Raw genomic sequence first — 13,419 nt, 5'->3', positions numbered from 1 at the left:
CGATAGGAAGGACGACAACATGGGAGGGAGAGTGATGGCTTTAGAAATAAAATTAGAACATTAGCTCTTCAGCTAGGTGAAGAGCCAGCACCTTATTTCTGATTGTCAGTGTATCCAAGTTCAAAAGCAGACTCCCCAATTTCCAACTGAGCTGATAGTGTTAAGCAGAGGAGAACAATTTAGTGGCTGTCTACTCATCAGGTGGGGTTGTACATGTGGGTTGTGAGTTATCCTGGTGATGGGGTGCCGCTGTGATCAGCTTGCCCCATGTTCTGGTTTTTGATGACAGCAGAGAAACTCTCTGGAGAAAGACTGTTCATCTGGGCCTGGGAGAACTGGTGACTGTGTATGCCAGCGGTCTTTGTTCTTGTGGTTAAGACCTACCAAGGTGTCCCGTCGAAGCGCTAAGTACTGAAATAGGAGTTTTTAGGGGTGAAATAGGCAGGTTTAGAGAACTTTTAAAAATTAAGGGAGTCCATGGAAAAAGCACAGACTACAGAGCTGCAAAAAGTTACTTTTCCGTAAGTGACTTTTTTTTTTCCAACATGGGAGTTGGGGGGGGCAGAAGTTACATTTCCATAAGACAAGGGAGTTGGAAGCAGCAGAAGTTACACTTCCATAAGACAAGGGAGTTGGGGGTGGCAGAAATTACATTTCCATAAGATAAGGGAGCTGGAAGTAGCAAAAGATACACAATTACAAAATAAAGGGAAGGAAGCCTCTCATTCAAAGAAGGAGAATTAGGAAAACAATAAGGGAGGAGGGCCTCACTTTTCCCATGTGAGGTTTGACCTTTTGAGCTCAGGAGTTGCTGTAGTGACCAAATCAAAGCAGGATAGTGGCCAATCAGAAGGGCTATTGAGGCAGCCTTTATAAACTGTGGAAGAAGGGACTGGGTGGGGACTCTTTCTCCCTCCCCATGTGGGAGTCTGCTTGTTCTTTAAAACATTTCCACCTTTGCTATGCCATCTTCTGTCCATGGTTTCATTCTTCAACTCCAATGGACAAAGAGCCTGGGGAAGACATCCTGCCCAGGGGAACACCGCGTGTTCTAGTCCACAAATCCCGTATCAGTACCACTGGCAAAAAAACACCCCAAAAACAAAAGATGCCACTCAAAGAAATGTAAGATGTGAGTAAGATATGATGTGTCTTTCCTAGGTCTTGACATTTTAAATAAGAACACACTACTTGTGTTGTATCACAAATCAGCAAGCTGGACAAGATGCCTAATAAGCCAATTAGTTAGGAGTCATCTTTATTGCACACAGGTTCAGAGCAGATTACCTCCGTCAAATTCTGAACACCCAAAGGAGGAACCATTTTCTTTTTATATTCTTTTAGGTCCTTGTGTAAGTTATTTTTACAGACAATTTGTAACCTTGAGTACATATCGGTATAGACACCTGTAACCTTGGATGAACAAACACTTGGCATTGGAATATAAGAATTATTATCAGTACAAGATAAAACTTTGTGCACTCGGGGGCGAGGAGGGGGGTCCCTCAGCCCAGCCTGTGCCCTCTCGCAGTCTGGGACCCCTCGGGGGATGTCCACTTGCCAGCGGGGAGTAGGCCTAAGCTGCAGTTGAACATCCTTAGCGCTGCTGAGAAGGTGGGAGAGACTCCTGCCACCACCACTGTGCTGGCAGCCATCAGCCTGGCTTGTGGCTGAGCAGAGCTCCCCGTGTGGGAGCTCACTGACCACCAGGGGCAGCTCCTGCATTGAGCGTCTGCCCCCTGGTGGTCAGTGTGTGTCATAGTGGCCAGTCATTCCCAGTTGTTCTGCTGTTAGGGTCAATTTTCAAATTACCCTTTTATTATATAGGACTAGAGGCCCGGTGCACAGAAATGTGCGCACTCGGGGGGGAAGGGAGGGGTCCCTCAGCCTGGCCTGTGCCCTCTCGCAGTCTGGGACCCCTCGGGAGATAACGACCTGCTGGCTTAGGCCTGCTCCCGGGTGGCAGAGGGCAGGCCCAATCCCTAGGTGCAGCCCCTGGTCGGGCTCAGAGCAGGGCCGATTGGGGAGTTGGGGCGCCACTCCCTGTCATGCACAGAGCAGGGTGGATCTGGAGGTTGCGATGCCACCCCTAGTCACGCTCAGGGTACGGTTGATTGGGGGTTTGGGGCACCGCCCCCTGTCACACTCAAGGCAGGGTCGATAGGGAAGTTGCGGCGCCACCCCCTGTCATGCACAGAGGAGGGCCCATCAGGGGGGTTGTGGCTCGGTACCCTGTCACACACAGAGCAGGGTCAATCAGGGGGTTGGGGAGCTCCCTCCTGTCACGCACAGAGCAGGGCCCATCAGGGGGGTTGGGGCACCGCCCCCCGTCACACATAGAGCAGGACGGATCAGGGGGTTGGGACGCTGCCACTGTCACACTCAGGGCAGGGCTGATGGGGAGGTTATGGTTCTACCTTGTCACACACAGAGCAGGGCCCGTGGGGGGTGGTTGGGGAGCCGCCCTCTATCACCCACAGAGCAGGGCTGATCAGGGGGTTAGGGCGCTGCACCCTTTCACACACAGAGCTGCAGGGCAATCAGGGGGTTTGGGCGCTGCCCCCTGTCACGCTGATCCCGGTGCTGGGAGGCATATTACCCTTTTACTATATAGAATAGAGGCCTGGTGCACGGTTGGGGGCTGGCTGGTTTGCCCTGAAGGGTGTCCTGGATCAGGGTGGGAGTCCCCACTGGGGTGCCTGGCCAGTCTGGCTGAGGGGCTGAGGGCCGTTTTCAGGCTGATGGGTGACTGAAGCTCCACACTGCTCCTTTTTTTCTTTTCTTTTTTTTTTATTCTGGGCCAGCTTTAGCTCTGAGGCCTCGGCTGCTGAAAACAGGTTTCTGGCCTTTGTTTACCGTCTGTATTTGATACAATGTTGCAGTCCAGCTAGCTGAAGCCCAGCTGAATAAAGCAGGTTTCTGGGGTTTGGTTTAGCTTCTATATTTGCAACATAGTTGCTTAGAGTTGCAGCTGAGAGGCTGACAAGTCAGGTGGGGAACGTTGGAGTCCTCCGTCACTGAAGCAAGCAAGCCTCCCTGTTCGCATCAGCTGCCTGGCTGCCGGCCGCCATCTTGGCTGGCAGTTAATTTGCATATCTCCCTGATTAGCCAATGGGAAGGGTAGCAGAGTGACACCAATTTGCATGTTTCTCTTTTATTAGTGTAGATAGAGGCCTGGTGCATGGGTGGGGGCTGGCTTGTTTGCCCTGAAGGGTGTCCCAGATCAGGGTGGGGGTCCCGCTGGGATGCCTGGCCAGCCTGGGTGAGGGGCTGAGGGCCGTTTCCAGGCTGGCCACACCCCCTTCAGGGAGGGAGGTCCTGCTAGGTGACTGGCCAGCCTGGGTGAGGGGCTGGTGGCTGTTTGCAGGCTGGCCATGGTCCCCAGCCACCCAAGCTCCCAGTGGAGGCTGGATGGAAGCAGGTATCTGGGATTTATTTATCTTCTATAATTGAAACTTTGTTGCCTTGAGCAGAGGCCACAGCCACAGCTGGGTAGGGCAGGTGGGAAGCTTGGCTTCCTGCATTGCCAGGGCAACCAAGCCTCCTGCTTGCTCCAGCTCCGTGGCTGCCGGCCGCCATCTTCGTTGGGTTAGTTTGCATATAGTCGCTCTGATTGGTTGGTGGGTGTGGCTTGGGTGTAGCAGAGGTGCCATCAATTTGCATGTTTCTCTTTCATTAGATTAGATCAGTGTATCAGCCCCTTTAGATGGCTAGCTTGCAAGGTCATACAGTTAAGTTTATCTTTTCTATTATTCAAGCTTAAAACAAAGTTATTTTACAGTCTAAAAATAACAGAGTTGACCTACAGAATAAGAGACTAAGAATGACAGAGTAGTTCAAACAGCAGTTTCAAACCACCATTTTTCCAAAGGAGGGACCACTATGCTTCACTAGCATGTTTAATTTAATTGAAACACAGGCATTTATCCTTGAAATACAACAAAAAGGTAAACCAGCTTTTGCGTATTTGAATTTGAATTTTAATTGAAGGAAATTTAAAAATGTTAATATGAGTCTTGGGCAACAATTCTTGCCATCTGGTCCAGGAGTAAGCATTGGTATAGCATTTGTTGTCTTTTGACAATGGGTCAAATTTGCTTGGCCAGCCCTACCTCGGAAATTATCACTCTCATGCAAGTCTGTTTCAGTTTTCATTTTTAACACTGATGGGTTTAATCGAACTGGTCACAACAAGCAAGCTGCAAACCTATTTCAGTTAGTAGTTTTAAAGCAAGCAATCTTCAGTTTACGATAATTGGTTATAACACTAATAGGGTGGTGAATTGGCCTAGTACAGTGGTCTGCAAACTCATTAGTCAACAGAGCCAGATATCAGCAGTACAACGATTGAAATTTCTTTTGAGAGCCAAATTTTTTAAACTTAAACTATATAGGTAAGTACATTGTTATTAACTTAATTAGGGTACTCCTAAGGCTTAGGAAGAGCCACACTCAAGGGCCAAAGAGCTGCATGTGGCTCGAGAGCTGCAGTTTGCCGACCACAGGCCTAGTAAATAAAAAAGGTTTTTAATGCCTGATTTTAAAAAATAAGACAACTTACTTATATCCTAAACTGGACTTGTGAATATTATGAGTATTGCAGCAGTATTGCTTTTCAGATGCCTGCTATGGGCAGAACACTTTACTTTGTCCAATAGGGTCATTTCTGTCATCAAAAGAGCTTATGTTCCATTGGAAAAGAAATATCAGCACCCCTAAAAAAGAAATAGTGAAGGGAGAGGTTAAGAAGAAACTGGGATTGTCAGGGGATGAAGTGGAGTGGCACTTATGAATTGAGTTGGAAACAGTCAGAGTTGGTTGTATGACCCAAGCCGCTTTTAACTTCCCATCCCATTGGCTGGTTCTCTAACCACTACACTAGGTTGTGATGGAAAAGAAGAGGCAGGTTGGAGGCTGACTCCAAATCTTGTCCTAACAGCTCTGTTGATGATAGGGAGCCCTGAGTAACGTCTGACACTAATGTGAAACTAATATATTAACAAAGCGGGGGTGAGGGAAGAGGTTGGGGAGTAAAAAGGCTTATATTTAAAGATGAAATCTTTGCCCATGGAAATAAGCAAGCAGATTATGTTGCTAAGAATTCTAAATTCTTTCAAAATTGAGCACTCATAATCATTCCTATTTTTTTTTTTTTGTTTAAAGTATTACATATGTCTCCTTTTTCCCCCATTGACCTCCCCCCGGCCACCCCCACCCCCCAGCACATGCCCTCACCCCCCTAGTGTCTGTGTTCATTGGTTATGCTTATATGCATGCATACAAGTCCTTTGGTTGATCTCCTACCCCTCCACCCCGCCAGCGCCCCTCTCCCCCACCTTCCCACTGAAGTTTGACAGTCTGTTCAATGCTTCTCTGTCTCTGTGTCTATTTTTGTTCATCAGTTTATGTTGTTCATATATTCCACAAATGATTATTCCTATTTTTGTATGCTTCCAGCAATACAAAATGTATTACATAGGCCTCCTATTTCAGAATCTTTGTTATGTGACTTCCTTCCATAAAGTTGGTAGAGGGTAAATTCATCGAAAATACTAGGCCTTTCCTGGGCTCTGAGAGGCCAGTGGATTCTAGTTTTACAGATAAGATTTTATCTTTGCCTTTAATGGTTCTGCTGCTAGTCAGGGTTTTTTTTTTGCATTTACAAAATGCTTTTCCTTTTTATACTTAACCTAGTACATCACACACAATAGGTATACTGTCCCCACTTGTTGAATAAACTTGAACCGAGCATTGCCAGCCTTGGTGATAGGGACAGAAATAGAATATTGGGGACCAGCTATAATTATAAGAAATATTAATCATGCTGTGTTAATTGCGATTGTTTTATTCTGAATAAAGAAGGTACATTCTAACCTGCCTGGCAGTTGCACCCAGGACCTGGGGACCTCAGAGCTCACCTGGAAAGACAGCCCATCCTCTCCATTTGGAGCTGCCAATTCTCATGGAAAGATTAACAACCTTGTTGCAGAATCCAGAATCGCCAGCCCTTTGAAGACTCCAGTCCTTGCATATTACTAAGCCCTTTGAAGATCCCCAGCCCTTTGCATACCTGTAAACTGCCCATTTGTCCTTTTTGCCTACATCCTTATGTAGTCTTTGTCCTTGTACCCAATATAAGCAGCTGGATTATGTTGAGGTGTAGAGCAGATGACCTGCTGCTTTCCCCATACTGCCAGCATTATCGGAATAAATACTCATATGTGATTCAACCCTGTCTCTGCTTAGTTGGCTCAGGTAGTGAAAGGCAGCTTGGACCCACTGATTGTCCAGTTACATTGGGAAGGCAGCAGCTGCCTTCCATGCTGCAAGGGGAGCCCAGATAACTGGTCCAGAAATCTGTGGTTTCCCAGAACAGACCTGTTTTACCTCCACAACAAGGAGCTGGTGTGTTTATTATTTTTACTTTTTTACTTACTCTCATGGATACAGGCACTGAGACTAGGATGGGTTAAATGGCTTACTCAGTTAGGTGACACAAGGTCAGAGCTAGCATTAAAACTCAGGTATGTGTGAGCTCAAGACTGTGGTCTTTCCAGGGCCCAAAGTATCTCACAGGAGGCTGCCTGTATGGACCCAAGTCACTTCTGGGCCCTTGGTCCCCTTTGCCCCTGAAGTAAAAGTACTACTCACTTAGGGTGGAGGGTGGGAGGAAAACTAGGAAGACTGGAGGCTTTTGTGACCATCCAGGTGAAAGGACATAAGGAGGCTGGCAAGAATTGCTCAGCTAAATTAACAATCCCCTGCAGGCTGATGGGAGGGTCCAGGCAGAGGGGGAATGGTGACTGGAAAGATGGTCATGCTGACCCCTCCCCTGCTGATTTCAATGACTTTTTTAGTTTTGTTAATCCTTACAGAAGATATTTTTCCATTGAGTTTTTGAGAAAGTGGAATGGAGGGGGAGAGACACAGATGTGAGAGACACATTAATTCAGGGGTCCTGAAACTACGGCCCCTGGGCCACATGCAAATACAAATATTGTATTTGTTCCCATTTTGTTTTTTTACTTCAAAATAAGATATGTGCAGTGTGCATAGGAATTTGTTCATAGTTTTTTTTTAAACTATAAGTCCGGCCCTCCAACGGTCTGAGGGACAGTGAACTGGCCCCCTGTTTAAAAAGTTTGAGGACCCTTGCATTAATTGGTTGCCTCCCACACGTGCCCTTGATAAGAATCGAACCCGAGTCCCTTCAGTCCTGGGCCCACGCTCTATCCACAGAGCCAAACCAGGTAGGGCTGATTTCAATGACATTTTAACTCCAAACAGAATTTCCTTAATAAAATAAGTTTCTGTGTTTATTGAAGAACATATTTATCCACAAAAGAAAAATTATTTCACACAACACAATTTCCCATAAGCTACAATTTCCAGACAAATATCTTCCCAGAGAAGTGCCCACCTTTCTTACCCCGGGACAATTGAAGGTCCTGAGGGCTGAAACTCTTCTGGACCTGGGTGGGATTCAAGCACTTGCTCCTGATGTGGTTGGAGACCAGGATTTGTTTTGTTCTCTCTGTGACTGAAAGAAAAAGACAACCTGGGAAGTAGTGGTCAGAGGGACTCTCAAAGGAACAGGAAAATACCATCCCATTATCTTTGCTATAGACGCCTTTCCCACCACACACCCAGGGCCTCAGTGAAACCCTGCAGGCATTTTTTTTTGTAGTCTAGGGGGAAAAAAATCCTTTTTTTTGGAGGAGGGGTCGAGGGTGTCAGTTTTTCTTTCTTGTAGGACCTGGTTCTCTTTTTTTCTATATAAACAACATGGAGCCGGTAATTGATTCCATTTCCCTTCTTACTTTGGCCACATGATGACAGATATGCATCATTTCCCTTTTGTCTTTTTGTAATTTAATAAGTATTTTTGTTTTTACTGGTTATGAAAACAATAGATAATCACTGTTAAAAACTTGAAAGTTCAGAAGAGTTTAGATAAGAAAAAAAGCAAAAGTGAGCCATTGCATATATCAGCATAAAAGTTTGCTATCTTTTTAAATATATGTTTTTTTATAGATACATAGATATTTTGAAGAGAAATTAGACTTTTAATGATGGCATAGGGATATTTTCTTGCAGTAGATTCAGCAAGGGAGTGAAATCAGGAAGGAGGTGGGAATAGTAGGGGAGTGGGGATTAATCTGACTAACTGTGGGTCCTGGCAGGCAGTAAGGTTACACTGACAAATACGAGAAAGGGAACGACTCAGAACTCAGAGAGGCAGCTGAGATGAGACAGCAGCATGGAAGACTGAATGGGAATGGGGTGAGGGGCACTAAATGATTTGAACCATAGTAGAATTTAGTTTTCAGGTTAAATAATAAGCAATGAAAAAAAAATAAGCAATGTATTAATGAGTACTTGTGAGTAATGCCCTTGCATTTGGCATTCAGACTTGGGCCACTCTGGCCATCATCATATAAGTCGAGCCTTAGGGTAGAGCTGGTGTCCTGTCCACTGGCTGTAGTGGCTGAGAATTTGAGTGGCTTTCAGAGTTGTTTCAGAGCAGTTAGAATTGCTCACTTAAGAAAGGCTCCCTCTTTTACTCAAGTCTTTGAGGAAAATACTGTGAGTGACACTTTTAATTAACAAATCCGCTGGGAACAAAACTCCTTTAAAAGCTTTGGCTGGGTATAGAGTTTGAAGAGTGGGCTTCGGAGGCTCCCACAGTCCTGGGAGAGTTTTGGCATTTGAAGCCATGGCCGCATTGTACATCTTTGGGATTAGACCTATTGGAATGAGGGCCAGAGTGTTTGTCCAGAAAGCCCTGCACTCTGTCCCAGGGGTGGAGGCTGGCCAGGCTCACGGGCAGTTCTGGGCTCATCCACCTCTAGAGTGGGTCTTACAGCTCTCCCCAGATCCTGGAGCCACAGCCCACTTTTTTTTTTTTTTAATGTTTTTATTTAAAAAATGTATTTTATTTTTCAGTTACAGTTTACATTGAATATTATTTTGTATTAGTTGCAGGTATACAACATAGTGGTTAGACAATCATAAACTTTACAAAGTGCCACCCCCCACTCCCCAGTATTTCAAGTACCTACCTGGCACCATACATAGTTATTACAGTATTGTTGACTCACAGCCCACTTGTTCAGAATGGCAGAATGGAGGACCCGCATTTAGGAGTGTATCACTCTAGCTCCTGTATGATTCCTACTATTGACTGGTAGCTGAGTGTGTCTGACCACAGTAGTGTCCTTAATGTCTGCTACCATTCCATGTACATCACTCCATCTTACCGGGCTGTGCTTATACTGGTTCTCGCACAGCATCATTATTCATGGTGTCGGAGGGTCTAAGAAAGGCTCCTGATAGAGAGAATGATTCCTCCCCTCTGGTACTATAGTGGAAAGTATTTATGCAGGACCTTCCTACCTTGGGAAACAAGTTTCAATAGTATGGTGCTGAAAGAATAGTTAGTCAAAGGGTTTCTTAGTTCTAATTACTTTGTCAAAGCAAGTTAGTTAACTTTGAAGTCTTCAGCAATTGCTTTCTCACTCTGAAGGCCTGTTACAACCCTCCCCTCCCCTCCCCTCCCCTCCCCACAGGCTGGCTGTGAGTTTCCACAGAACCAAAAGTTGACAAAAGTACTTCATGAAAAGCTTTAAACAGAATTACAATTGTTAAACTGAAGGCATAACTAAAACCATTGTTCTTTTTTCATTTTTTTTTATGCTTAGGTAATGGATTCTGATCTCTTTAGTTCAATCTCGTCCCTCTCTATTTGTTTCTTTTCTTAACAAGATAGTTTTCTTTTTAATCCTCACACAAGGATATATATATGTATTTTAAATGATTTTAGAGAGAGAGAGGAAAGGAGGGAGAGAGGGAAACATCAGTGTGAGAAATATCAATCAGTTGCCTCCCATATATGCCCTGACTTAGAATCAAACCCACAATCTTTTGGTGTAGGTGGGGATGACATTCCAACCACCTGCCAGGGCTAAGAAGATAGTTTTGGTTCTTTGATTTTATTACTCCCACTGCATTATTGATTTCTTGAAGACGGCTGATGCTCCTACAGGAGTGAGATGCAGCAGTTCCACCTTTTCCGAGGCTGTTCCCCTGCAACTCCTCTTTAACACTCACACTCATTTCAAGTATTCTTGGACTCTGACCGGTTTGGCTCAGTGGATAGAGCGTCAGCCTGCGCACTGAAGGGTCCCAGGTTCGATTCCAGTCAAGGGCATGTACCTTGGTTACGGGCACATCCCCAGTAGGGGGCGTGTAGGAGGCGGCTGATTGATGTTTCTCTCTCATCGATGTTTGTATTCTCTATGTCTCTACCTTCCTCTCTGTGAAAAATCAATAAAATATATTTAAGAAAAAAAAAGCATTCTTGGGATACGTCCAAGTTTTCAATCAAGGCAATGGATGAGTTCCCCAAGGCAATAGCTTCCAGTCTAGGATGGGGAAATCTGAAGAGGAATTTTAGCAGGGCCAGTGGCAGCATTTCAGTGTGAGGAAACAGCCGATTGCTCAGTGGTTGAGCCTTGACCTACGAACCAAGAAGGGCACATGCCTGGGTTGCAAGCTCAATCCCCAGTAGGGGGCATGCAGGAGGCAGCTGATCAATGATTCTCCCTCATCATTGATGTTTCTATCTCTCTCTCCCTCTCCCTTCCTTTCGGAAATTAATAAAAAATGTATTTAAAAATAAAAATAAATGTAGCCCTAGCTGGTTTGTCTCAGTGGATAGAGCGTTGGCCTGCAGACTGAAGGATCCTGGGTTGGATTCTGGCCAAGGGCACATGCCCAGATTGTGTGCTCGATCCCCAGCAGGAGGCAACCGATCAATGATTCTCTCATCATTGATGTTTCTATCTCTCTCCCCCTCTCCTTTCCTCTCTGAAATCAATCAATCAATCAATAGATAAATAAATAAATAAATAAATAAATAAATAAATAAATAAATAAGGAAACAAGCAACAGAAAAGACCTTTTCTAGCAGGGTCAGTAGTGCCTAGGGGTTGGCATTGCAAATTGGGTTGGGGAGTGCAGCCAATTGTAAGGCCTGGAACAAAGGGCTGGCATTCAGTTTCTGCTATCAGTTTTCTGTCTTTGATAAACATAGAAAATCTCTGATATAGTTCCTAAAAAAAGGCTGTGAATATGCTCATCTGTAAAAGAAATATGTAATAACCTCTCTAAAAAAGATGGAGCCATGGAGTGGTGCGGGGTTTATATAAGGCACGCAGAATAACTTGTGATGTGGTTGGGAGCCAGGTAGGTAGAGCCGGTCCGTCCATCCTTCCAAGGACATATCAGAAACTAGGCAGAAGCTTGTTGTGCTACTTTCTCTGAGACAGTCATAATGACAAACAGTGGTAGTTGTATGTGACTCAAAGTCTAATGTTTTCTCCCTCAGAGGCCTTTGTGCCTCAGCGTTGAGCTGTCTCCTTAATCTGGTGCTCCTGCCCTCCTGCACTTACTAGTACTTACTGCTGCTTTGCTCAGTCACACAGTTGTGACCATGCATGGCAGAACATAGGCCTCTCGAGGGTTTTATGTATCACCCATATGGACTTCACAGTGCCTTACTTAGTAAGGACACAGTAAGGTCATGGTTATGAGGTTGGTTTCAAGGGCCTGGTCTTTGGCTGAGGACAGGTGGAGGTGTCAATTAAATGAGCCTTGCGAGTGTGGGAGGGCTGGCGGCCCTGCTTCTGGATAGGAGCTCACCCCGTGGCGTCCCAGTAATTGGATGGCAGTGATGTCCCTGAGGAGTTGGGAACACAGGATCCTTGGGCGGTGGTGAGGACTGCTGGGGCTTGTCTGTCCCCAGTAAGGCAGAAAACCTTTCAGAGGGGCTTTTGGCATCTTAGTGATGGGCTTGTGTTCAGAGAGTCACTGCAAAATCCCCAGTGTAGCCTTGTTTGGATGCTAGGTAAGCGACCTGACTTTGCATGAAACCAAGTACAATGGGTCAGCTGCTTGGAAGCAGGTCCTAAGGGAAGAAGAGCCAAAGTCATGGACTGTTGTGCTGTTATTGGTGATGGTGATAAAGATAATGATACTGAAAATTAAAAAGATAATTGTTTTCTTTCTTTTAGTCACATAGAAAAAATCACCACATGGCAAGACCCTAGGAAGTTGATGAATCAGCCCCTGAATCATATGAGTCTCCACCCTGCCGCCACTTCCACACCAGTGCCCCAGAGGCCCATGGCCGTGTCCCAGCCAAATCTTGGTAAGCCATGCTTTGACTTGGAGTTGAATATAGTGTTCCATCACGGGGCTCTGCTTGCCGTGGTGCCCATTTGTGCACCCAGAGAGCATTTTTTCCTGCCTTTGGCTGCATTACTTATCCTCTTTGCTACAGTTCACCCTAGGGTAGGGTTTACACTACTGATCTGGTCTCTCCTCCAACTTCCTTTCTTTTTTTTTTTTTAAATTAAATCTTTAATTTTTTTTAATTAAATATTTTTTTCCCACCATAACTCCCCTCCACCCAGTTCCCACCCCACCCTCCACCCTCACTCCCCACCCACTGTCCTCATCAATAGGTGCACGATTATTGTCTAATCTCTTCCCTCACCCCCACACCCCTTTCTCCCCCCAAGAATAGTCAGTCCAATCCCTTTCTATGTCCCTGATTCTATTACAATCACCAGTTCATACTGTCATCAGATTATTTATTCACTTGAGTTTTAGATTCACTTGTTGATAGATGTGTATTTGTTGTTCATAATTTGTATTTTTACCTTTTTCTTCTTCTTCCTCTTCTTAAAGGATACCTTTCAGCATTTCATATAATACTGGTTTGGTAGTGATGAACTCCTTTAGCTTTTTCTTATCTGTGAAGCTCTTTATCTGGCCTTCACTTCTGAATGATAGCTTTGTTGGATAAAGTAGTCTTGGTTGTAGGTTCTTGGTATTCATCACTTTGAATATTTCTTGCCACTCCCTTCTGGCCTGCAAAGTTTCTGTTGAGAAATCAGCTGACAGTCGTATGGGTACTCCCTTGTAGGAACTGATTTTCTTTCTCTTGCTGCTTTTAGGATTCTCTCTTTGTCTTTTGCTCTTGGCATTTTAATTATGATGTGTCTTGGTGTGGTCCTCTTTGGATTCCTTTTGTTTGGGGTTCTCTGTGCTTCCTGGACTTGTAAGTCTATTTCTTTCACCAGGTAGGGGAAGTTTTCTGTCATTATTTCTTCAAATAGGTTTTCAATATCTTGCTCTCTCTCTTCTTCTGGCACCCCTATAATTCGGATGTTGGTACGCTTGAAACTGTCCCAGAGGCGCCTTACACTATCTTCATATTTTTGGATTCTTTTTTCATTTTGCTTTTCCAGTTGGGTGTTTTTTGCTTCTTTGCATTTCAAATCTTTGACTTGATTCTTGCAATCCTCTGGTCTGCTGTTGGGAGTCTGTATAATATTCTTTATTTCAGTCAGT

At 45.0% G+C, this 13,419-nt stretch overlaps 1 protein-coding gene across 3 annotated transcripts in view; it reads left to right on the top strand.

Annotated features, from left to right (window-relative positions):
• The window catches only part of WWTR1 (WW domain containing transcription regulator 1), a 184,846-nt gene that overhangs the window by 86,361 nt on the left and 85,066 nt on the right, over positions 1–13,419 (top strand). For all 3 annotated transcript variants that reach the window (XM_036349951.1, XM_036349950.1, XM_036349952.1), the window contains exon 3: positions 12,075–12,211. In XM_036349951.1, the coding sequence (XP_036205844.1) occupies positions 12,075–12,211 (137 nt within the window). The remainder of the gene's footprint in view (positions 1–12,074; positions 12,212–13,419) is intronic.

Source organism: Myotis myotis, unplaced genomic scaffold (assembly GCF_014108235.1).
Source record: "Myotis myotis isolate mMyoMyo1 unplaced genomic scaffold, mMyoMyo1.p scaffold_m19_p_2, whole genome shotgun sequence".
Taxonomy (NCBI): domain Eukaryota; kingdom Metazoa; phylum Chordata; class Mammalia; order Chiroptera; family Vespertilionidae; genus Myotis; species Myotis myotis.
This window is presented reverse-complemented; position numbering and strand designations above follow the sequence as displayed.